Source organism: Condylostylus longicornis, unplaced genomic scaffold (assembly GCF_029603195.1).
Source record: "Condylostylus longicornis isolate FDR11 unplaced genomic scaffold, ASM2960319v2 ptg000020l, whole genome shotgun sequence".
In the NCBI taxonomy this organism is placed as follows: Eukaryota; Metazoa; Arthropoda; class Insecta; order Diptera; family Dolichopodidae; genus Condylostylus; species Condylostylus longicornis.
Genome location: NW_026577989.1, coordinates 2,930,854 through 2,958,414, shown reverse-complemented (window position 1 = coordinate 2,958,414; position 27,561 = coordinate 2,930,854). Strand labels below are relative to the sequence as shown.

Genomic DNA, 27,561 nt, shown 5'->3' with positions numbered 1-27,561 from the left:
TGCAGTGTTAAAATAATAAATCTATAAATTTTTTTTGGGAATATCAGGTCACTGATACTGAACTGGAGGCCGATTTTACATTCTTTACCATATCTAAGGAATTGATTGGAATTTTATTTAAGGAACTTTCTTAAAATTTAATACATTATTAGTTCTATTTGCTACCGAATCTAACTTTTCAAAAAAAAGATATACTCGTTTCATATACAAAATATTTCCGGAGAAAATTCAAAATATTTTACACTAAGAAATATTACGAACAAATCATTAAAAATAAAATTTTTTCTTTTAATTTGAATTTTTAATTAAAGAAAACATTTTAAGGATTTTATGATTTTAAGTTTTACATAAGAAAAATAATGAATTTTCCCATGAATCATGAATTAATTCAAATATTTTATATAAAGATGATGATTTTTCAAAAGTTTTCTTAGAAAAGGAATCTAAATATCAATGTATATACCCATGTAGTTTAAAAAAACCTTTATGTATACTTATGTTAGATGACGCGTTAAATACATTAAAATTTTTATTTTTATTTTTTTTCTGTTTCTATCAAAAGTAAATATTATAAATGATGATAAAAGAAAATTATTTTCAAAAAAAAAAAAATTACAATACAAGTTTTAATAATGTCTAAGACATTTTGTAATAGAATTTATTTTTTTTTTTTTGGGTATAATACTAAGTTATTCATGAAAATATACACACATGTATATGTAGATATTTAGGAAATTGATAAGTAAATTACATTTAAATATTCATTCACCATTTAAATATCTTTAAATAAAGATTATTATTGTATAATAAGAATTATATGTGTATATGCTTTACAGCAAATGTGTATTATAAATTTTCTGAATTCCCAAAATATAAAATGAAATTTTAAAAGTATTTAGGAGTTTTTTTTTTTTTCTTTCATTTCGTTTCCATCTTAAATTTCAACACACGCGTATATTAATATTTCTATATATATTTTATTATGTATAATATTTTCCATTTATTTAAACATTTTATATATAAACAAATTTAAAAATAAGTGAGAGCGATGATTTCTTAGGGAATTCCAAGGATATAACATATTATGTGAAATGAGAAAAAGAAAAATGTATAATAATTTTAAAATGTAATTTAAATAATTTTTATAATATTTTTAAAAAAATTTAAGAAATTATTTTTTTTAAATACATATATAAATATTTATATATACGGTTTACAAGCCGCTATATTGTTAATAATGATATTTTTCACTACAATTTTTAATATATGTAAATTAAGTAGATTAATAGATGTAAAAATTAGGAGAGACGCAATTGAAATCGAAGTAGATTTTACAGAGATTCCAAAAACTCTTACTCTATTTTCTTTAATTTAGAAAACAAAATTCTTTTAAAATTTATTCCACAACTCATTAAATTTGGATATTCTTAATAATTAAGAACTTGTTTCAATAATATTCCAGAATTTTAAATATAAAAATTTCCATGCTTCTATTCAACTTTAACAGGCTTAATTAATCAATAAAAAAGAAATAATTCTAATATATTGAAAATTATTTTATATATTTAAAAATAAAATCAATTTTATCATTAAAATTTTGTTTACTAAGTAAATAGAATTTTCAGAATTTCTAAAATCAATTTCTATTTTGTTTTTTTTTTCCCCCTATAAAATAGCTCCCACCCATAAAGAACACCATCCCTTGAAAAAAAAAATTTCAATATTTTAAATTGTAATTATCGCGAATTGAATCTGATTATTAAAAAAGTATATTTTGTGGAATATTTAAAAAATTTCTAAAAAAAAAATTAAGAAAATAAAAGTATAAATAATTGTTTTTTTATTGTGATTAAAATATTACACATAGAAGAAATCTCAATTAACAAAAAAAAAAAAAAACAATTTTTTTTTTTATTATGTTCAAAGAATAATTTATAACGATTAAAAAATTCAACAGCGCGTTAATAAGTTTTTAAATTGAATTTAAAAGGAAAAATCAAATAAACAAAGGAAGAAAACAGTCAGAAATAAAAAACCAAAAAAATATTAAATTCCATCCGAAAAAAAAAAACATTATTGTTTCCCACTGGGAAATTTTACTTTAATAATTTTTGAAGCTGAATTAAATTTAGCATCGTGGTTTTTATTAAATGTATTAAAAATATATTTAACATGGCATAGGATGCCGATTTAGTTAGAACGAAAAACAAAAAAACAAACTTGGGAATAACAAAAATGCATACATGTTGGCGAAAATTCCATATACATACACACATACATTCATACACAATTGAAATAGAAGTTTTTTTTTTTTGCAGTATTAGTAAAGCAGTATAAGTATTTCTGGTATTTAGTTAAATAATTATAATTTTATTATTGTATGACCAAGCCACATAATTATTATTTTATTTATTAATTAAAATTACAGACCTTAAGCGTTTAGAAAATTTAAATGTAATTTGAAATTCGACATTTGCGTGCAATGGAAATCCGTTTTTATATTCTAACAAAAAATCTATACATATATTTATTACAAATGTCTACTAAAGTACTAGCGTGGTGGTCTATAGTTAATTTTACATATTCAGCAATACAAATGAAGTTGAATGTTATAAGTTTGCATCCATACCGTAATTGTTTTTAAATAAAAGAGCTAAAATGTTTTTACATTTTTTACAGTTTTTAGCCGGTTAGATAAGTGTAAGTTGAATGCGTTTCTTGTGTTTTTTTAAAACAAATTTCTTATATTAAAGACAAGGTTCTATAATTTAAATGATCTTTAATGATTAATTGAATTTTCTTCTTCACCACATGAAAATTTTATTAATCTATTATTTTTCCTTATTTTGACAGAGTAGATCTTTTAATCTTAGTCTAAATATTGTGAATAGCTTCAATTGATTGATATTTTATTTAGTGAATTAGAGTATTAGTGAAAAACAACTGTTAAAGGAATAAATTTTCAAAATTTAAGAAATATTGGTAATTAATAAACAGATTTAAATACTGTAAAATTTGGAATATTAAAAAAAATTTTTTAAATTTTTAATGAAAAAGGGTTTTAAACTTACTCGCATAATATTTTGTAAAAACCTTTTTGAAATGTTAATACATGTAAATAATTGGTCATATATCGAATTCCAAGAAAATTTTCTTGTAATTTTTCATATAAAATTCATTTTGATTATTCAAATAATAAAAATTTATACGCATCTATATACGAAAGAGATAAAATTAAAAATTAAATTTTTAACATTTACAAAAAACCATTCTTTAAATTACTTCAAAATCAATTGTACTTGTCCTTGAACTTTTCAAAAAATTTGTTTATTTTAAAAGTGAATTGTATGTATGTATTCACATTTATAAATTTACAGATATATTAGTTTTTTGGCAAGGATTTTCCCAAATACAAAAACTACTTACAAATTATACACGAAATAAAAATGAAATAAATGAAAAAATTTCAAAAGTAGCTTTAAAATTATCTTCAATTAAATGAAATGTTCAAGTTTGTATATATACTACTATATATATATATTTATACATATACATACATATGTCAAAATTTGTATAACAATGTTATGATTTTTTTTTTCTTTTTGTTTGAATATCACTCGTTTAAGATTTCCTCAGAATATTTAAATTTCATTTACCGACATTTTTATCTACATATTATATACCTACATAAGTCATATTATAAAAAAGTTCAACAGTCAAGACATTCATATTAGGAATATCGAGTGAAATATAAACAAGGATTGAAAAATATAAATCGATTTTTCAGTAGAAAAATAATACACACACCAGTATATTTGCCACACCAGTATGGTAAGGTAACATAACATTATGTTATCATGTATCAATAGTATGTATGTTAAAATTTTGTTTCAACTTATTCTGATTGTGTCTTTATTTTTGTATCAAAATTGAGGAATATGTTAGATGCATCGTTAATATATAAATATATGAATACAATGACGTGTATGAACAGATAAAAAGAAATGCTCGAATAATTTCTTAAATTTGAAATTTTGTTCTTAATTTAATAAACAAATTAATGAACAAGCGAAATATTTTTAAAGCAAACCACTTTGAATTTGATCATTTCATTAAGTAAATATCTTTGAAATTTAAATTGTGACTTAAATTCAATTGAAATTGAAAAATAATTCACAATAACATTTTAAAATTTTGCATTTGAAAAATTTTCTCTAGTCTAGATGAGTAGATGTCTTTTACTTTACTACTTTGACATTATCAAATTTATATATGCAAATTGTTTGAACCCATATTAATTTAAAATCAATAAAATTTTTCATTTATAATTTTATTATAAAATGAGTAAAAATAGAGTTGACTGTATTAACTCTGTGATATCCGTACGAATTTGTTATCCTTTGTGCGAATATATTTGCCATAGCTGACTTATGGGACAGACTATGATTGTAAATTGTCGTAATTATATATTAATTTAAGCAAAATTTCAGTACTGTGTTTTCAATATTTTCTTAGATATGGCCAAACTACTGTTGAAGTTGTATGACAGCTACCAGAAGGAGCCACGCAATTTCAACGATTTTTATAAAACTCATTGACCTTATTAATAATATATTGAATTGTGTAAAATTTCAATACCACACAAGTGAATATATTAGTAAGCCCTTCGAATATACGTTCATACGGGTTCGTATATTAAATTATTGGTATATTCGAATACCAAACCACATTTTTTTACACTTGCCCTGCTTAATTTTAATTTCAAGTTTTTTAATTGAAATTTAAAGGTAAATTTTACTTTTTTATAATTCGCCCGGAAGTCACGAAAAAATTCTTGCAAAAAATAAAAAAAACGATAAAACTTTCTTCATTGACTATGATTGTAATATATATATACATATACATAAATAGAAATTGGAAGACTCTCTACGAATGAAAATTCGAATATATTTTGTATTTTTTTTTTTACATTTGTACACAATAATTTATCATTAAAAAGTCATCTTAAGCTAATAATACTTTTTAAATCCTTTTTTCCTTGATTCTTTTTTTTGTTTTTTTCTTCTTTTTATTTTCATCTCCTTTAAATCCCTGCCAGACATATCCCTTTTAAGATAAAGGTGGGCACGTGCAAATTAAATTTTGTGATCAAACCAAATGGTTTTTAATGTATCACATTTCGGTTAAGGTAATCTATAGACTAGACTGAGAAATAAAAAGCGGAACATTGGAAGCAAAATTAAAAAACCTACTCGCCTGAAATATTGTGTTTGTTGTTTTGGTATGTATTTTGGTATGTGTTTCTTAAGTTTCGGAAAAATCAAAATATTTTGATTTTCGGAATACGTTTTGCTACACATGTTTTTCTCTTGCAAAGTAATTTTGCTGGATTTATAAAAATGAATAAGCTGCAAGCGATATTTTTGCATAAAATTTTTGCTTTGAATCTTTCAGTTTGTGAAAATTTTGTATAAAGGCACATATAGGGACGAACGAACAGAGAGATATCAATAAGTTCAATTATTAAAATTTTTTTCTAAAAATTTTCGGAAATATTCTTAAAACAGAAAATTCAAGAAAATGTTCATCTTTCATTTTTGATATCCTAACATTTGCTTTTAATGGCATTAATTCTTTCTTTTTCTCTCATTTTTAATCAATATTTCTATACAGTAAAATGAAAATGAAAAGAAAAATAAACACAATAAAAACGAAAAAAATTTAAATTAGTAGGAATAAAATTCAATACGAAAAAAAGAATTTTCGTAAAATTGGTATGCAGACATTTTTGATTGATGTTGTTGATTTACAGAGTTGGTAATTAAGAGATTGAAAAATAGTTTAAAAAAAATTTAATGTGTACATAAAGAATTTGTTAAAGAATTTGGAAAAAAAAAAGGTTTATAATTAAGCAAATGCAAAACTATTAATAAATCTTTGAAAAAAATTATTTTTAATTAATTTTGCTAAAAATAGATTTTCAAATTATATCTGAGCAGCTTTTAAATTTAATGATGCAAATATTTTATGTTTATTTTTCATTAAATTTTATTTTATTTTATATTCACAAAATATGCTGACTAAAATTTGTAAATTTTATAAATGCATTTCATACAAACTTTCTTCATACCTAAGAATCCTCAATTAAATCTTTATATTACCAAATTTCACTGCTTTTATAACCTCTTCAGAATTATTAAGAGTTCAACTCAGAAATTTGTATTTAAATTTTTGTTTTTAAAATTTACTCACAAATGGTATAACAATAATTATAAACCATATTTTAGAATAATATTGCAAATTACAGCTTGTCCTAAAATCAAATTATTTATAATAAGTTCTAATTTTTGGGGGGTTGTTAAATTAACCAGTAACTTAATTCATTGATCTGTAAGTTGCTTGCTTTTGCATGGCAGTTTTAGTACAATTAACTCTAGTAATTCTTAAAATATATTGTTGTCCAAATATAATTCTGTTCTACATTTTAAAATTATTCGTTTTTATAAGTTCTTAAATTCTTTGAAACTGACATCAAAAAACAAAACTGATAACCCTTCTCAAAATTACTTTTTTTTTTTATTAAAATGTCTAAAGGAACAACTAAATAAGTAAAGATAAAAGAAATCAAATTTAACATGAAATGACTTTTTTTTTCTACTTATAAAGATCAGGGAGGGGGAGGCAAGTATGACTGGTAAGTAAGAGGTAAAATGAATTCCAGTAAATGAAAGAATTTTTTTCTCTTTTTTTTTTGTGTAAAATCTTTTTTATAACAATTTTGAAATTGGAAGTGGTATTATAAAACTTTCGATATTTTGCAATTCATTAAATTTATTGACGAACGAAAAATTTGATTTTGTATACGAGAGAAAATGTGTTCAAAAATTTACGAAGTTTGTGATTTACTGAGGGAAAATCGAAATATTTTTATGTTTGTGTTGACATTGTTAATGATTTCTTGAGACATTCAAATTGCAATTTTGTTAATTTTCATTAAATATTTTTTTACTTTAAGTAATTAGTTCAAGAAACTCTCAATATCCGTTGAGAAACCAAGAAGAAATTTCTCATAAAGAGTGAAATTATACTAAGACAATTTGAGTAAATGTACTGTTTTTGAGTAATTTAACTGTTTAATAATTTTTAATCTGGAAAGATATCCTAGAATAAAATTAAACAAAATATTTTATTAATTCCAATTTTTTCTTTTGTTTCTTATTGTATTTGATGTTTGTCTATACTTTCTCTATTCACAATAATTTTTCATTTCGTCCTCTCAAACTTACCTCCAAAAAAAAAAGTAAAAAAAAAATTCTTTTCTCAAAATAAATTCGACCTTCAATGGTAATTATTATTAAATCGTAGTATTAATTTATAAGAGTTTAACGTTTTTTTTGTGTATTTTACTTTTTTTTTGTTTTCTTTTAATTTTGTGGGAAAAATAAATAACAAAGTATCTTAATAAAAGAATTCAAGGACTTGCGCTAAAGTAAGCAATTTTTTATGTTTTTTGTTTTTTTTGATAGAAATGAACTTAAAGAAAGAATTTTTATAATATTTGAGAAAAAAAATAATGAGTTTAACTTGTAATTTGCGTATTCGAAATTTTATTTTCGTAATTTTATTTTTAATATAAAAAAAAAGTTTTCTTTAATATTGGATTAATTGTATAACTATTTTGGGGTAAATAAATTAACGTCCATTTAATATCATGAACAAATTATTAATTTTCATAAAAATTTTAACTAAAATTTTATAGAAAATTTGATTAACTAGAATTCTAAATAGTTATTTTTAATATTACGTTGGCTTGTTGAGATTTCGAAAATGAAATTTTATTTTATATTTATAAATCGTCTATATTTTCTATAATTTATAGGCTATTTATTTAACTTAACTATAGGTTAGTTGTTCCTCAAAATCTCATAATTTTTGTATAATACACAATAGACATCTCATGTTCATCAAAGATCATAATTGAAAATTCCATTATTTTTATTTAGTAAAATCGTATATAACATTGTATTCAACCCCAATCCAGATTTTAGAAGTAAAAATCAAAGAATTGACATTGATTTATTCAAACAATTCAAATTTCAGACCATTTTATACAAATTTAATGCAAATGATTGCAACGTTTCATATAAACTTAAAATTTCCCAAAATTTTAAAAGTTTAATTAAATTTTAACAATATATTGTAAAACAATCATAATTATATAAAAAATATAAAATAAAATAAAATATTAATCATTCTTGTTAATTAGCACCTACAATTTAATTAAAAAACACAAAATTATAAGCAATGTGTATAACATTTTCTAATAATTTTGTTTAAATATTTTTATTTAATAATACAAAATTAATATGTTCGTATACACGTATAATATGTAGTTGTAGCAATTCGAAAAAATAACAAAACCATATAATGGATTATTTTGAACAATAAACCATATTAATTTTATTTGAATGTACTCATGTTTATATACATATGTACATATGTACACAAATATATTCTAAATAAGCATTATTGTTAACACAAAGCAAGAATTTTTATGCTTTTTTCCCCCTAAAACAATTTGATGAATTGAAAATAATCCTTTTTGTTTTTTATTCTTTTTATGTGTATTTCCGTTTTTTTCAGTGTTTTTTTTTTTTTTATTTCAAGCTCATGCCTTAAGGTTTTTGCCTTCTTTTTTGTAGAATGAAAAAAAAAAAAAACAGAAAAAACAAACAGCATTCTTTATCCTTAAATACCAAACCAAATTAAATATAAAAATAAATAATACTCTTCCTTTCCGGGAATTTTGATCTTGTATTGTGACTGAATTTCCAAAATAATAAAAAATAAAATTATTTAAAATACTAAAAATATTTAAGTTTGACAGTCTTAACATTTATTTTTTTTTTTATATAAAATTCATCTACTTTCATTAAAAGGTAAAATTACACTAAAACTATTTGACATACAAAACTACAAATTCAAAATAAATTAAATGTAAAGCAAACTTCGAGTCTCTAATCAATTTTTTAGTAAAATGCAAATTGGGAGTCACCTATGTACATAAGCAAAAGTTTTCAATTTAAAAATTGTTTTCATGCCACATTATTCTTGAACGAAAACAATTTTTTGCAAATAAAATTTTTTTTTTTTACTACAAATTTCTACTGAATTTGTCAAATTTGAAAAAGTTTTCAATACTATTTAATATTTATTGAGAAATAACTTTACAGAAGGAATTTAATTTTTTTATTTATTCACGTAATTAATTGTTGATCAATTTTTACGATCATAATGTTGAGCCTTTCTTTCAAATACTCTAGTACTAAAATTTAATATAATATTCAAATGAAAATCGATATTATTAATATCGATTTTAAATATTATATTTGCGATCACAACACAAAAAATTTTAACAAAAATTTCAATTGAAATTACTTTATTAGGAAAATTTCGAAAGTTAATGAATTTCGAAGTTTGAATTTAATTGAATTATAATTGAAGTATAATTAAAAACTGAATATAAAAATTTTTAATGGGAAATGCCTTGAAGATAAAAGTATTAATTTTAAAATAAAGAAAAAAGTTATAAATATTTAAAAAAGTTTAAAAAGATGCAAAAAAGCAGAAAAATTTTTTAAACGTGTAAAATTTTTAAATTATTGTCATCAATTCATTTGAATATTGCCTCAATTAAGACTCAATAAATTAAAATCAATTAGAAGTGGATAAGGTGAGGTCCCAATTACGGCGGTCATAAAGAATTATTTTATTTCGAACACATTATGCAAGTTCACGAACTCACATAAACAGCTTACATTATTATACAATTTACATTATTCATCATAATGAAATTCGATTTATAAAATTATCACTAAAAAAATTAAATGAAATAAAGCTGAAAAACCTCGGCAACTGAATTAATAGAAAATATTTTTGAATATTTATATATACTATGTTTACTTATTTATATATAAATGTATATGGTATTACAAAATACAAAAACTGTTTTACCCACAAGCAAAAACCAAATATCCTTTTTTAAATTAGAAAATATAAGAGTGTATATAAAAACCATTTAAAAATAATTTCATAAAATAAAATTGTTTTTTGTTTTTTTTATTTGGTATTTGGTATTGTATACTCGTAGATATTCGAATCAACAAGTTCTAATATTAAAAACAAAAATGTTTGAATGTGAACATCGCGTAATTGAAATTCAAGATGGACTCAAAACGGGTTATGTGGTACAAAACTAGTGTACAGAGAATAGAATAGAGGTAAAAAATTCCTATATTTACATCAGGAAGTAAGACAAAATCAATGCTTTAAAGACATTGTGATTTAGATGCGTAATCTACAATCGAACACATAGTAATTTGATTTCCTGAAAATAGTCGTAGCAAAATGAAATAAAAGTGTTAACTGAAACACCAACCAACCAACTAGAAATACTATCAAAAATATTTAATTAAATTTATATCAATTTTATATAAGCAAACAAACGGACAAACAATTTCTTATATAATGTAACAAATTAGATTTTATTAAGCAAATGGGTTATATTTTGGTATGGAATTAAAAATTCTGAAACTTAAAAACATAAAATTATTAGATTTTGCAAATACTACATAGAATTGCCAAAACAATACCTCTCTTATTTTAAATATCACGATCAGCATAAAAAAAGGCACTATGCGTTAAAGGGAACTCTTTTTTTTTTTTACATTTTCTTTTTAAATTTAATAAAAAATGAACAATGAATGTATGTATACATATATATATGTATATTTTGCTTTAACATAAAATGCGTACCAACATAAATTCACAAAAGTCAGACACAAAAGAGTCAAAAGAATTTATTTTTTTTTTAAGTCTAAATAATTGGAATTGGTTATACTAACAGTTGAAATGGTTTTATTGGTTAAAATTTTTGTATTTTTGTTTTTATGTGTTTTAATTTATTATTCTAAATGGAATATATCTTTAGTTGAGGTTGATGCTCATATTCAATTAAACAAATTGTAAACTGAAAGGGTATTTCATTCTATAGTTAATTTAACCGAAAGCAATATCAAATTATATGTAGTTATAGGCATATAAAGTAACTTTTATTTCATCAGAATTAAAATGTTTTATCTTGTGTATATTTGTATATAAAGTAAAATATATTTATAAAATATATAATTTGGTATTTAAATAAAGAAACATGTTTACGCACAATATATTGTCATTAAATCATTATGTAAATTCACTGATTTGCATTGGTCAACATGCTGAAAACCTTAAAATTTCTTTCGGATTACAAATTCAGTATAGACGTGAGAATAATTTAATATCAGACACTGTAAAGTTCCTGATTCTATTAATTTTGTACAAAATTTCAAATTTGATTAATTACAAATTATAATGTGGGAAATAAATGTAAATTATATAAAAATAATTTGATTTTTCATTTAAAACTGATTTCATGAAAATAATTTAAAAGCATATTGTTCTTCATATCCCTGTAGCTCAGTTGGTAGAGTATCCGCTTAGAAAACGGTAGGTCACTGGTTCGAGTTCAGTTCGAGGAGAAAAGTTTTTTAATTTTTCTGCATTTAACTCGTTCCTTTGATTACGTTATCCATCTGTTCTGCAGTTGTATGAAGGAATTTCCATTAAGTTAATAGCATATTTTTTCTTTGTTTTTTATTTTTTAAATTTTCAACATTTTAATCTGAAAATTTTCAAAGGAGTGAATTTTTTGAATGAACAAGCATTTAATAAAATTATTTTATTGCAAAATTAATTAAAAATATTTTACAATTTTCAAATTATACTCGTATTTATGTGATCATTAAAATTTAATGACTTCATATCAAAATCGGTGATATATGATTCAAATCCAAATTTATATTCGAGTTTTTTTCTATGCAACTGGCAAATTTCACTATTATATCTAAAGCCGGTCAATAAATAACTAATGGAATAGTAAAAATCATTTCAACAAATCTCATTCCCAATTGAATTTGACTTTGACTGTACCTGCATATGTACATGAATATTTGATTATTGAAATATTTTTAATTCCCTAAGAGCAGAGTTCTTTCGCTGATATTTTGTTAAATTCAGTAGTATTGTGTCAAGTTTTCCTTAATACATGAAAAATTTCCGTTTTTAATATCAACAATCTTATTTATATCTAGATCAAGTTTAACATAAATTTATTTTTTAGTGTTTATTTGACATTGTAAATTTATCTTTAAACTATATTTTATATTTATGTTAGAAAAAATAAGACAAGGATTTTTTAAAATACACATGTAAATTTAAAATATATGATTATGAGCTCCCGAAAAACACCTGATTTCAATGTTTTCTCCATTTCTTTTTTGTTTTTTTCTTTTTTACTATAATTTATTATAAATTTAAACACCTGTTTTTTTCGTACACCTTTAATATTTTTATACTTTCTACGATATTATTTTATAAATATAGAAATTTTTGAAAGATAATATCTACTTTTTCTATCGTAATTTTATATAGCATAAATTTTGTTAGAAAAAAAAATAGACAAACAAAATAAAAAAACAAACACAACACTCTTACAAAAATTTTGTGTTTTTTTCTTTCTTCTTTTCTTTTTTGTTTTGTTTTGTGTTAAAATTTAACACGTTTTCTTCAATTATTTGTTTCATTGTTCCCCCTTTCTCCCGCCTCTCATATCGTATTTCTTAATTTCATTTTCTCAATATCAATTTCCATAAAGGAAAATTTGTCACCTGTAAATAAAAAAAAATAAAATATAAAAATCAACAGAAAAAAAAAAATTTCCCATAAAAATAAGACAAAATTTTAGATTAAACCAGGAAAAATTATATCCTATACATAGCATACATATACATATTTACATCTGTATTAGCTTAATACCACATGAATACTTCTATAATAATAAAGGAACAGAACTGAAAAGAAATTCAAATAATAAAGTATTAAAAAGAGGGTGCAAAAAAAATTTATTATCAATCTTTGGCCTTTTCTTGTGTATAATATTATTCGTACAAAAAATAATTTACATATTACATACACATTAAGATATACATATGTATATACTCTATTGATTTAATCCACAATAAAGTTTATTTGATTTACTATATTACATAATACATACATAATAGAAGAAACATATTATAAAGGTTTACCTCTTCGAATATTATATACATATACACATATTATATAATACAAGGAATATCATTTTTGGTAAGGTGTTCGTTTATAACATGCACAATATGTACCCAGTTGACATATGGTCCATTAGAGAATTCTAAATAAAATATTTGTTATATAGAATTTCCCAAAAGGAAAATAAGGATAATTTTTCATGAAAATATTATGTTCATAGCTATATTATAATATATATAAAAAATAGGAAACTAAAATAAAATCTTATTAGATATTTTAATAAAATTCAAAATATTGGAATAGTAAAAATGTTCAGCTATCTGTAAATAAAATAATTATAGCTAACAAAATGTTAAATTCTAGACGTTTTACATGTTCGAAATAAGATCATGTTTTTAATATTAGAATTTTAAATTTTTCAAATTAAATTTGATTATTTTTCGACCACTTTTCGTGGTTACTGCAAAATTTTATTAATGCTGAAATATTTGAATATACTTTACAAGTAACAAATTTTATTTTGTAAGTCTCAAGTAAATTCCAAAATATATAAATAAATTAAGTCGATACAAATTCGTTGTGTGATTTCGCATAAAAAATTGAATAAATTAATTTGAAAATACTAGCATTAGATAGATTTCAGTAAGATGTACTAAGTTATCGCCTAAGTGAATGCAATATTCAAAATAGCATTACTTAAGCCTTCAAATTCTTGTAAGAAAATAAATAACGAACTAATTCTAAATTAAAGAACTTTCAGAAATTAAATACAATTATTTAGTTTTTAAAATAAAAAATTCAAATATTCAACAAAACATTTTAAAACAAAAAATTTGTATTACTTTTTTATTCCGAAATTTTTATTTATTGGGTCCTACGATTAAAATATGGCATACAATTATTGTTAACACGATTCATTGTATGCCTTTTGATTCTGATTATACAAAAATTATGTTCTTTTTTTTTTTTCTTTGCAAGGTTCATTTGACAATAATTTAATACAAAAAAGCAAAAGCATCTATTATTTATTCTTGCTTTTATTTTTACTTAATAAACATTTATGTTGACTGTATATAGGATTTTATTATTAATTTTTACATAATACATACTCTTTTCTCAAATTTTTATTATACATATATACATATATTTTTGTTTTTCTGATTACAGAGCCAGTGAACGTTCACCATTTGATGGAAGCTGTTGTGGGGGAGGATATGCCAATGTTGATTCACTACCACCATCACCTACAGATAGTGAAGATCCACCGCCACCTCCAAGGTAACTGAAAGAAAAAAAATATAATAAGATTATATTTTTATTATAAGAAGACAGTATAGAGTTGAAATAATAATTTGTTCTGGCAATACTATTTTTATATGTCTTTTATATAAAATTTTCCATAGTGAAATATTCAGTGGGTACGTACATGTTAAAAAAATAATTTTAATAATGACAAAAGACGATACCACTATAATGACAAAGACGATTGCAATAGAAAAAGTAAGAAAATATTCCCAGATTTTCAAAGGTCTTCAGATGTTTTTCTAAATATTTAATTGGAAGGACTTACTTCTTGAACACAATAGAATTTTAATAAAAAAATTAATTGGTAAAATTCGCTTTAGATAATTATTATTTCAGTAGAAAAAGAAACTTCGAATCTGTAGAAAAAGAATAAAACGACCAAATCTGTAGTAATTTTAGCCTGAATTAAAAGAGATTGGAGCCCATAAGATTCCTTGACTTTCGTTAAAAAAGTTTGGCTTTCGTTAAGGGTAACGAAATTTGGCCTTGTTAGGCTTGTCCACTATTACTAATTCACATTATTATTATCTTACCGCCCGGTATTTAAGAATTACTCAGTATTCTTAATCATTTTACTGCTTTCTAAAAAATTTTCTAGCGTTTATTATCTTAAATCTAATTGATTTAATTTCCTAACCAAAATTTGCTACTTTAATTGGTGTTCAGTTCTTCTCTTACCGTATTTTGCTGAAGCACACACTGACACTTTTCATAGAGAAAACAATTCTTCGGAAATTCTCATTTTCTCATTTTCTCTTTATGGTTTTTTTTTTTATATATTTTTTTTGGCATTGACTTTTTTACCTTTTTATGGTTAGAAATTTTCTTAAATTACCTGTATACAACCAGTAGATTGCAAATAAAAAATAAAAAATAAAAAAAATTTTTTTTATTTTATTATTTTTATTTATATTTTAAATTTTCTTATTATTTTTCTCTGTCTCAATTTTATTCTTTTATTGGTTATTACAGGTACAGAATTGTGATGTTAGGTGATTCTGGTGTTGGTAAAACAGCTTTAGTATCACAATTTATGACGTCTGAGTATATGCACACATACGATGCTAGTCTAGGTACGTCTATAATATTGAATCTCTCCTAAATGTATGCAATATAATAATATTTTGTATATGCTTGTTTTTCATTTGATAATTTTTTTGTTATTTTCAATGTTTTAGATAAAAAAAAATTCTTATATCTTTATTTCTTTGGAAAAAGACAAAAAAAAAAACGTATTTGCTTTTATTGCACTTTAGAAAAGTTTTTCCATTTTTAGATTTTTATAAAACTTTTATTTTTCTTTCTTCTTTCAAGTTTCTTTTTTATTGAATTTTTTGATTTAAACTTTAAGAAAAGAAAAATTAGAATGAAAAAAAAAAAGAGAAAATGCAAAAAATGACCACATTTTAATGTAGAGGAATGAAAGGTTATCACAATATTCCTTTCTCCTTTCCATATCGTTATATTGATTTTTATATTATGTTGCTTTTCTTCGTTCTCTTTTCAACTATGTACAGCTATTATAACTTTTAGAAACCTGAAAAAATAAAATATTTTTTTAGTGTTTATAAATAGTCGAATCAATTTTAGTTGCACTTTTATAAATTAGAGACTCACATAGGTTTCACTAAATAATATACTATAAAATAAATAAAATTTCTCCTAAATTTATGCAACGATATTGTTATTTTACATTAAATTTAAATTAATGCAGTCAACTTGTAAAATTTCAAATATTTTTATTTGATATTTGAGTAGCTTTATTTGATTTTCTCCCTGTGCTAAGTCATTCCGGCAATTTGTACTTATTCTCTGTAATAAAATCATATTCTGCATTTACGAGTTGCTTACAAGATTGTGAATGGTTTGAATTAAACATAAAAGTTTAAATTGCTTTAATGTCATTGAAGAAAATGACATTTATATAAATGCGTAAATTAAATTACGTTGCATAAACTTTTAATAATATTTTCATTACAGCAAACGTAAATATTTGAAAATTTGAAACAAAATTGTTGAAAAACAAATTAAATCTGTTTAATTTTTAGTAGGTTTCACTGTAGTTAGTTTTAAAAACTGGAAATATAAAAATAAATATAATCAACATCATCAAATTATCTTTATCGTTATTAAATGTATAATATAATCTTAGGGATCATAAAGACATGAAAATTCACTGCTATTAAAGTATATGTAAAAATAAAAAATAGAAATTAGTTTATTTGTGATACTAAATAGTATTAGAGTTAGTAGAGATACAATTTAAAAATATTTAAATGCAATCATAAATAATTGATAAATAAAAAAAAAAAGTATTTTATTAATATTTTAGATGATGTTAACAACTCTCTATTGTATTTTATTCAATTCGTACAATAAAATAAGAGATACCTTTATATTATTCGTAAAAATAATAAAATAATTGCACTGAAGTTTTTAAAATTACAATTAAAATAATTTTTCATAGTTTTTTAAGCACATTTCGAAAAAAAAATCAAAAGAAAATTTACTATTATTTTACTATCTCTATATGTTTGTTGGTCGGTATGCGTTTGCAAAACATAAGCTCCCTCTCTCTTGCGTTTCAAGAGAGGGAGCTGAAATTTTGTAATCAAATAGATTTTAATAAATAAATTATGTAATCTTTCAGAAATAAATTATTCTAAACGAATACACAAGCATACATCCTCCCTTTAAGTTATAGCTTTTAAATGTCGTTAAAATTCAAGGTATGTTAAAGTTTTTAAGGCAACGCCAAGTTGTTCGTTTATTAAACGAAGATTCATTCTATGTAGTAACATTAAAACTTATTAAATAAATTGAAATCTGCATAGTAATTCAAACTTTATTCTAAAATAGAACTTTCTTTTAATTTATTAGAATTTCCCCCTAAAAGTATGCAATATTATTTGTAATTCAACATTTCACTTCAATAAAACACCATTTTAGTTATTTTTATGTAAAATTTTAACTTCTATCTATACACTTTAAATAGAAGTATGCTATATTAAAAATCACATACATTCTTTGTACATACATATCTATATATTTAAATTATATGTAGGATATAATACCGTAACTAAAATGATTTGTAAATTTCAACTTTAAATTTTCAAAAATTCTCAGACTATTGCTTAAAATTTTCCGCTTCTTATAAAACTGAATTTGATATAGTAATTTGAAACAACAAAATGAAATAAAAAAAAAAACAAATTTTAGTAATTTTAAAATTAAATAATTCTTAATTTTAATTTTTAAAACAGACGTCCCTGATCCGTATAATAGTAAGTTTAAAAAAAAAAAATTATTCATAAAATTATAAATTACATTTCACATACATATATAGAGAAATATATATTTTTTTTTTACTTTAGACCCCCACAAAAAATTTTTAATCCATTAAAAAAACTACCCTCTTATTTATTTATTTGTTTCTCTTTTTTTTTAATAAACTCTCATTCACTCATATTTCCATTTTTTTCTCTCCAAAAAAAAAACAAAAAATTTTACAATGCTTGAAAATCTTAAAGGGAAATATAAAAAATTTAAAGGTTTGTATGAAATTTTTATTTTTAACAAAAAAAAAAAATTACTAACCCCCCTTTGCAAAAATTTTCAATCCTCTGTTTCAAAAAAGCAAAAACAAGAACATTCCCTTCTCTAAAAAAACAAAAAAAAATACCCAATTTCTTTTGTCATAAACAAATCAGAAAGTAGAACTTTTGACCTAAGCAACCATAAGAAAAAAAAAAAATTTCCCAAACTCACAAAAGATGTCGTTGTAAAATTCCCCCTCCAGTTTTAATTGGTTTTATTTTGGTTTATAATTTCCACAATAATTACATATTTAAAACTTAAAATATCAAGAGCAATTATTTTGTAATTTTTTATTTTCCTCTCATACTAAATAAATTTTAATGAATTTTTATTTTAATTACACCAATATTTAAACATAAAAAAACTTATATTTGCAGGGTATAATTGTCCATCCGTTTGTCTGTCCGTCCTTCTGTCTGTCTATATTTATCTATTTATTTATTACTGAAATTGAATAAGGCTTCCGAAATATTTGCAAATATCGTAAAGCATGACATTTTAATAAAGTTTTATTTCAGGATTCCTATACAACTTAAGGTATAGGTGATCTCCTAAATTTATGCAATTAGAAATATAATTTTAATTTTGTACCACGCATACTTTATTGATTTATCGAAGTACCACCAATAAAATTTTGACCGCAAACATAAATTATAAATACGTGTAATATACACGTGTAAAGAATTAAAATTTCTAAGAAAATTCAGAACCACCAAATTCGGCTCAGCCAGTTTTTATTCAAAACCACAAAATTAATTTTAAGACTTGATATTTTAAATTTTTAAATGTGTTTGAACTGATCCTGAGCAATAAATTAATTATCATAAACAAAAAAAAAAGTTTAAATCTCAAAAGATAAAATTAAAATTTTGCATGAAAATTCCTAATTGTTGATTATTCATTGTTTTAGGGATAAATTGTTGTTATTGGCATATTAATGATTTTGTTTTTGTATATTTTGTTGTTTGATGCATAAGTATACATTTGAAATGTTTATTGTTTTATTGTATTCTCCTTTTATTTTTTTTATAATGTTTCCTTCTTTAAAATTGGCATCGAATTTATAATGTACGCGTCTCTATCTAAATTTTCTATCCAAAAAAAACTATCTATTTATTATTTCCTTTCATTTTAATTCAAATTTAATAATTATTGTCACCGTATCTATATTTTATTCACCTGTACAAATTTTAATTATCATATATGTATAATTGTCCAAGAAAAATCAAATTTAAATTATTTGATTTTCTTGGTCCCAATCTATTATTGTTTATTTAATTATTCAATTTTGAGTTTTAGACGATGAATTTGGCGAAAAAACTGTTAGTATACTATTGGATGATGAAGAATCAGAATTGGTATTCATTGATCATCCTAGTGTTGAAATGAGTGTAAGTTTTATATAATAAATTCTTTTATAATATTTGATATTTAATTTTTTTTTTTACTGCAGGTTGAAAATTCTTTATCAACATATGAACCACATGGATGTGTTATAGTTTATTCAATTGTTGATCGTAATTCATTTCGTGTAGCAGAAGATACTGTCAATTATTTATGGCGTGAAGGTGTTACTAAAGAAAAGGCTGTGATTTTGGTAGCCAATAAATGTGATTTAGCACGTTCCAGGATGATAACAAGCAATGGTATGTGTTTGTGATTGCTATTATGCAGAAAATTTTTTTTCATTCCTACATTTTTATTTTATTTTTAAAAATTTTTAAATTATACCTCTCTGCACCTTAACAATTTGAGCTTAAAAATTTGTTTTCGAAATATTTAGATTTAAATTTTTGTATTTCCTCGAGCCAGTCAAACTATTCCATAAAAATTGCACGGATATGTCTGGCCTATATAAGGACACATGACTGCCAAGTTTTATGAATCTAACTTTATTATTTTTCCGATTATTTAAAATTAGCTTTTGGAGTTGTGTGACAGCTACCAGTTATATGCTGCAGTTGTATGGCATTCAAATTTTCAAAATATATTTACGGAACTTCATTTAAATAACTTTAATTTTTAAAATATTTAAACAAAAATCGCTTTGTGTTGTATGGTATTTATATGGCAATTAATATTTAAAAAAATTCTGTCATTTTCTAGTTTTTCATGCCTTCGTTAAAAACTATACTTCTTCGTTAATTACTTCATAAGAAAAATTTCTTTTCCTGAAAGTATGCAATTTTTTTCAAATATTTTTCCATATAAATTATTCATTTAAAATTTAAATAAATCCAAAATAATCTTAATACCCGAAGTTATTTGTAATATTTGATTCACATAACAAGAATCAAATAAAATTTCAATAAAAAAAAAATATAAATTTAACTCGAATTCAATATAAATCGATGAAAATAATTTTTTCTACCAATTTAACTTAACACAAATTTATTATTAAAAAAAATAATTTTTCACTGTCATTGTATAAATCATTTATGTATTCATTGACGTTATATTGACTACGTCAATGTACACAAAGTGACCCGTTTTATATTACAATTCTCTATGGAAATTAAAATATTTTAAAATGTCATTTAACATTAAAACTTTAACCTGAAAATGATATAGAAAATTTATTTGCATATCCCAAAAAAAAAAAAATTTCTATGAATTCTTATATTTTAAAAAGTATCCATTTTCGTATTAAAATATTTCGGGACTGGCTATCCATAAATCGATTATAATTTACATAATTTTAAATTGATTAAGAGAAAACAACAAAAGGAAAAAATGAGTAACTTTATTTGTAAAATTGAAATTTAAAACTGCTCCATCAAAAGTAAAGGCAGAGAAAATTTTAAGAAAACTTTAGACAGATATTGTGTATAGGCTTCATCGTAACAATCTTCTTTCGTACTTACATCCATATTATTTATTATTCATTAATTTAATATTGTTATTTTTATATAAGTTTTGCTATAAGACTCTTTTCAATTATTTGATACTCCTTGAATCCTTGATACTTATTTGTTGAGTATAAATTAGAATTGTACAACTTGGAAGAAATGAGAAAATTTTAAGTATATTTCTCCTTATAGTTGATTGATTGATTTTTTTGTGGTCAAGTTTTATTCATATTTTCTCTCTCCTTTCTCCTTTCTTCACACTCCTATATTTTTCATTGTTTCTTTTCTCAAATTTTTCCAAATTTATTCGTCTTAAATCGCCAATCGGATACTAAATAAAGAAAACAAAACAATAAAAATTATGCTAAAAAAAAAAAAATTCCCTTTATTTGATTTTTTTTGCCTTCTCTCAAATTTTTTTTTCTATTTCATATTTTATGTTTCTTGTCTTTTTTTTTCCATTGTATTATTATTATTATTGAGATGCTGTTCCAATTTCTTCTTTACTATATACACTAGACACAATAGAAACATCAAAAATCATTATTTTCATCATAAATTATATTTTGTTAGGAGTTTTTATAGTACCTTATAGTATAGAAGATTTATTAGGTTAAGTACATTTAAAAAGGATCTTTTAGACATTAATAATGATGGAAAATTATAAGATATGGGGAATTATTAATAAATCTATGATGATGATAATAATGTTATGGTTTTAGAATTTTAAAGCAAAATCCATAAATTTTTTACTTTACATATTAAATGGTCTATTATTGTTCTTTGTTTGTTTTTTTTAAGCGGATATTGAATGGATAATTAATCAATTTTCAAATAAATTTCTTTATAAAATTATAAAAATTTCCTTGATTCTTAAATTTATTCTTTAAAAATATTGGGAAAAATTTCTTTTGAGTATAAGATTTTTCCATAAATTTAAAAAACATTGATTATAATGAGATTTGGAGAAAAAATGTAAGGTCGTTGTTGATTGGAAAAATTTAAAAATTTTAAAAATTTTATTTTTATTAAATTAAAAAAAAAAAATAATTATATTTAAAAGCACAATTCGAGTTAATTAAAGTAATTATGTCATTTAAATGAGTATAAATTACAAATTAAAAAATTTTAAGACTTAAACTACATAGTGATTCACCCACAAGTTACGAGCAGTATACCAGATTTTATTAAGGCCTTTGAAAACTATACATAGAAATGGTTTTTTTTTTGCTATATTTCCCGTACCGCAAAAGATTTTTTAATGCTTAATGACTTAAATTAAAGCTTAAGCAGCTGGGCAAAACTCTGCAAAGATAATTTTGAAAAATTCAAAAAAATTCATGAGAAATAGTCGGGATAAAAAAAGTAAAAAAATAAAAAATAATGATGAAAATTGGAAAATTCCTAAAGTTCAAATGCTAGCATTTCCGAAAAAAACGTGTAAAATTATATAATCCGATATTAATTATTTAAAGCCCACTTAAAGCTCTTTCAAAAATTATTTGTTTAAAATTTCTATCGTTTTCGGAACGGCAGTTATAATCAAAAAACTTAAGTATGTTAAAATTTCGCCAAATTTTCTCAAAATCCCTGTAGCTCGGTAACTGTTCTGATTTAACACTATGTTCCCAACAAAAATTTTACTAATTTTTGACCCTCTACCCGATGGTATATGATTCCTAGCTTTTTGGTGAATCGCCATATATATTCAATATTTGTAAAATCGAAATTCGGATTATTAAAAAATATTTTAGATTTTATAAGAATTTTGCTTAAAAATAGCAAATAAAATAACGAAAGGGGGCTGTAAAATTCAAAACGTATTAATTTATTCTATAAATTGCACTGTTTGCTTATTCACCAAAATAAAATTTGCGCTCTCTTTCAAAATACTGTAATTGTAATTTATATTCTCACCAAATTCTTGCGTTCCTATATTTACATTTATTAACTAAATTCTTGGGCAACCCACACTACTTAATATGTGTATTAAATACTTCGGCTTCTATTCATTTTAATAATATAAAAATTATCGACTATTATTGAACATTAGACCTTTTATTATTTTATCTTTTATGCATATAAAAACAAATAAAATGATAATTACTTTTTTTTTTTTTGCAATTTTATCTTTTAATTGCGATTTTAATTAATAAAGTTGTGAATCATATTACAGTTCACTATAACAATAAATTAATAATGATTATAACACATTATTATAATTATTATTTTTGTTTCAAAAAAAAACAAAAATAATTTGTGCGGCTTTTAACCATAATAATTATTACCTATATTTTTTCTTTTATCGTTATAATTAAGTTGATAATAATTTTATCTCATTAACAAAATTCTCAATAAAAAAATGTATTTAAGTATATAGAGGGCACGAGCCCCCATGTTTTGATATATCTTGTTCCATGAAAACAAAAAAAATAAAAAGGAAATAATTGAGAATTATTGATAAAAAAAAAATTATTTTTAAAAATTTATTGTAGACATGATAACGAAAAAATGTGATTTTATCACCAACGTGATGATATGAAAATTAAAAATAATGTTTGATTTTTGCACTTTTTCGATTGATTTTCAAAAATTTTTTTTATTTTAAGTTTCAAAGTTCAAAAGTTTAATTGAAATTTTTAATTTAAAGTGAAAGTGAAATTTTTTAGCCACACTTCAAGTGAGCATTAGCAAAAGCTATAGATTTGCATTATAAATCTTTAAAACCAAATAAATACTATAAGAAATTCGAAGCTCTAAGTACATTTCTCTATAATTTTTTCAAAAAATTTGAAATAATTTAAACAAAAATTCGCATTTCCGAATTAATGACAATCAGTACAAGAAGATTTCAACCCTTCTTCTCATTTTCATTATGTAGATTTACATTAACGTCATTGACACGTCATTAAAATTTTGTTTTAAAGATAAAACATATTTTTTCATATAATATTAATGACACTGTCTAGACAGCGGATATTCTTTTAATAATATATTAAATATGGTCTGTTTCCAATTTTATAGCTTCGAGAGATATCAAAAACAAAAAAAAAATGAAATAAAATAAAATTTTCGAAAATCATTTTCCATATTTTTCTCTCTCTTTTTCTGTTTATTAAAACAGAGCATAATGTATTTATGTTTAAAGTGCTTTTAGAGAATCACCTAAAATATTGATTTATGCTCTTTCAAAATTCAATAAAATACCATATTGTTTTTATATGTCATGCAAATGCATTTTGAGAACATAAAATATTAGAGAGAAATTAAGTTTTTCCCCCCATTTCAAAAATTTGGTTTTCTGATTTTCATAACATTTTTAATTAAAATTTTATGAGCAAGATTATAATAAAAAGAAACAAAGCGACAAAAATAATAAGTAAGAGAATGAGAGAATTTACTGTTTCATTTTATATATATTATTAATTACAACACAGTAAGTTATATTACAACACAAATTATGGTGAGATTCTAATTTTTTATTCTAATTGAGTTTATTAGTTAAATGCATATATAATTAAAATTCAGGAAAATAATTACAAATATTTGATTTATTCCTTAAAATTAAAAAGTGATCATTTTGATTTTCTAAAATATTTTAATTTTAACACAGAGCTCTAACTAAATTGATTTTCACTGAGCTCTAACTCAATTAAAATTTGCTATTTTCTACTTCTCTATAACTTTTTAATAATTAAGTATGGAGTACAAAATTGAAATTGCTTATATCTTAATTTTATTCTTTTATTAAGAAATCTTTAAAATCACTAATTTCACTCACTAATTTAATAATTATAATTAAAAAAATTTAATTTAAATTTAAATTTCTAAAATTTTCATTATTATACGTGCAAAATAACGGTATAAAATGAAAAACGAAAAAAATAGCAAATTAAATCACGACAATATTGCGCTTCAATATCGTAATTTTTAAATATATAACAAAAAAAAAATATAAATTAGTAGAATATTATAAAATTTATTCAATAAAAAATTCATTAACATTACAAAATATGAATCCAAAGAAAATTACTTTACTTTATTAAATTTTTAATTTTATATTAGTTTTGATTTTAAAATATAATTGAAATCCTTTATCGTAAATTACAATTTATAAATGTTCGTTTAATATTAAATTGAAATGGAAATAATATAACTGTGATAAAATTGTAATTGTTATTAATTTTGTTTTTTTTCATCCCTTTTCTTATATTTTTTCCTTCTTACTTATTCTAGATGACGCTTGTCATCAACATCTTTCTCGATTTTTACCTTTATATTATCTTTTATTTTTTTATTGTTATCTTCAATATACTCTACATTAAATATACTTACATATATATATATGCATTTGTATAGATAATTTCAATTTAATTTTAATTTAAATTTTCTTTACATTTTATTCTATTTTCTTTACAATTCATCAGAGGGTAAAACATTAGCAGCAAATCGTGATATAAAATTCATTGAAACTTCTAGTGGCATTCAACATAATGTTGATGAACTCTTAGTTGGTACATTAAAGCAGGTGAGTGCGAATAAAAAAAAAATTGCTGTATATATTATATATTTTTATATATATATATATATACACTATAAAGAGTCCCATTCGCATTTTGTACGTCATGTCCTTTGTATTTTCATTTTATATAAAATGTTAATGTTTATTTTCGCATATTTCATTTTATTTATTTTATTTTTTGTTTTTGTTTATTTCATTTGTTTGTTATATAATGTCATTAGTGACAGAAAATAAATATATACTATTGTTTCAATTTAACTTTTTTCTTATTTATAGTTATATACGAATATACGTTTGTGTATATATTTCATATTACTATTGTCCTTTTCTTTCTTTGAAAAAAAAAAAGAAAGGAAAGGAATGTAAATGAAAATTGATTTTCTTTATTATTTTGAAACATTATCATTATTCTGAATTCGTTATAATGACAATTTATTTTTTGATATTTATTCTATATTAGTTATATATACGAATATATATATATATTTGCTTTATTCTTACATATATATTTTTTAAGAAAAGATTGTGTAGCAATCATCTTTTAACATTGGAAAAACAGTAATTTTCAAAATGTTGCAATTTAATTATACAACAATGAATTACGTAATTATTTTTTTTTTTACGATAATCAATTATACAATCTTAACTTGCAAGACCAATTATATACATATTAAAATATTTACAAAGTTTCGAGTTACTGAACTGTGTTGAACTTCTCATATAATATAAAAAACTTGAGGTTGACATCAAGAATATTCATTTTAAGAAAATTAATTGTTTTTAATGTTAATTAATTTTCTTACTCCTGTTAAATAAGAACTCCTGTTGGTTAAGAATGAATGCTTATATATTTAAATAATTCAGAGAGCAAGAATTGAAATTGGGAATAAATAAAATAAAAATATTATTAAATAAAATTAATTTCGTTTTTGAAAACAATTGCAAAATTGAATTTTCTTATAGTTTTTCTTGAATTTCTTGAGTGCTTATAAAAATTGGAATATATATGTTGGGTAATTTGATATTTTTATTTTTGACATTTTATCCGAGATCTGCTATACAAACAGTCAATGTCAAATTGACAGCTTGTTTTAAATTTGCTTCAAATTACTTGATATAAAATATTAAATATTTTGAATAAATTTGAAATTACTTTAAAATATTTTTTTAAATTTTACCATTATTTATTCTTCATAATTTAATAACAATTACAAAAATACTAATTAAATTATCACCAATTAACTAAAATTTTTTTCTCAATTTATATGCTCAAAATTCCTAAAACAATTTAATCTCAAACACAGAAAATTGTAGCAGTAACATGAAAATAAATTTTAATTCCCAGTAATAGTTAATTATTCAACTCTCTTAAGTAATTATATTCCAAACTTTATTAAAACGAAATGCAAAAAATAAAATCAAATTCAAGCAACATTTTCATTATATAGGGATGGTCATTCTAATTTTATTTTTAAATAAGATTTAGTTGTTGAGCTTCTGCTTTTATAAAAGTAAATTTTTGCTTTAAAAAAAAAAAAAAATTTTTCCTTAATTGAAAAATAATTTCAATATTTCTTATTATTTTAACATTTTGTTTTTTTTTTTTATTTATTTTATCTCTTTTTAATTGATTCGTAACTATATAAAGATACGCCTGAAAGAGAAACGAGATAAGAAAATGGAATCAAAGATGAAAAGTTCAAGAACGCATATATCATTACATTTGGCTAAAGAAATATTACAGAAAATTTGTTTAACAGATATAACAAAATCAAAAAGCTGTGAAAATCTTCATGTTCTTTAATTAAAAATGCCAAAAGATTTAATTATAGGAAATAACATTATATTAAATTATCATTTATTATTATATAACAATATATAATATGTATATATATATATATATATATATAAGTGTATATATTATAAAAATAAAAAAATTGGAAGAAAAAATTTTTTAAATGGCAATAATTTAATATAAAGAGCATTCAAAATAAATAAGAGTCAGTGTTGAAAAAAAAAAACAAAAAATAATAAAAAAAAATTAAATTTAAATTCTGTTATACGAAAAAAAAAAAGTATACGGTGATTTATATTTAATATTGTATGAATTTAATAAAAGAAAAA

General features: G+C 21.9%; 1 protein-coding gene across 6 annotated transcripts in view; it reads left to right on the top strand.

The window, feature by feature from the left end:
* LOC129606700 (uncharacterized) overlaps positions 1–27,323 on the top strand; it is a 105,681-nt gene extending 78,358 nt beyond the window's left edge. For 2 of the 6 annotated variants that reach the window (XM_055517167.1, XM_055517168.1), the window contains exons 7-13: positions 14,332–14,442; positions 15,442–15,542; positions 17,733–17,753; positions 19,360–19,457; positions 19,520–19,712; positions 25,343–25,443; positions 27,086–27,321. In XM_055517167.1, coding sequence (XP_055373142.1) covers positions 14,332–14,442; positions 15,442–15,542; positions 17,733–17,753; positions 19,360–19,457; positions 19,520–19,712; positions 25,343–25,443; positions 27,086–27,241 — 781 coding nt within the window. In that variant the 3' untranslated portion in view covers positions 27,242–27,321. Of the gene's footprint in view, positions 1–14,331; positions 14,443–15,441; positions 15,543–17,732; positions 17,754–17,999; positions 18,021–19,359; positions 19,458–19,519; positions 19,713–25,342; positions 25,444–27,085 lie in introns of all 6 variants that reach the window. The other 4 variants (XM_055517171.1, XM_055517169.1, XM_055517173.1 and 1 more) reach the window with 4 other exon arrangements.
* Positions 27,324–27,561: the final 238 nt, after the last annotated feature.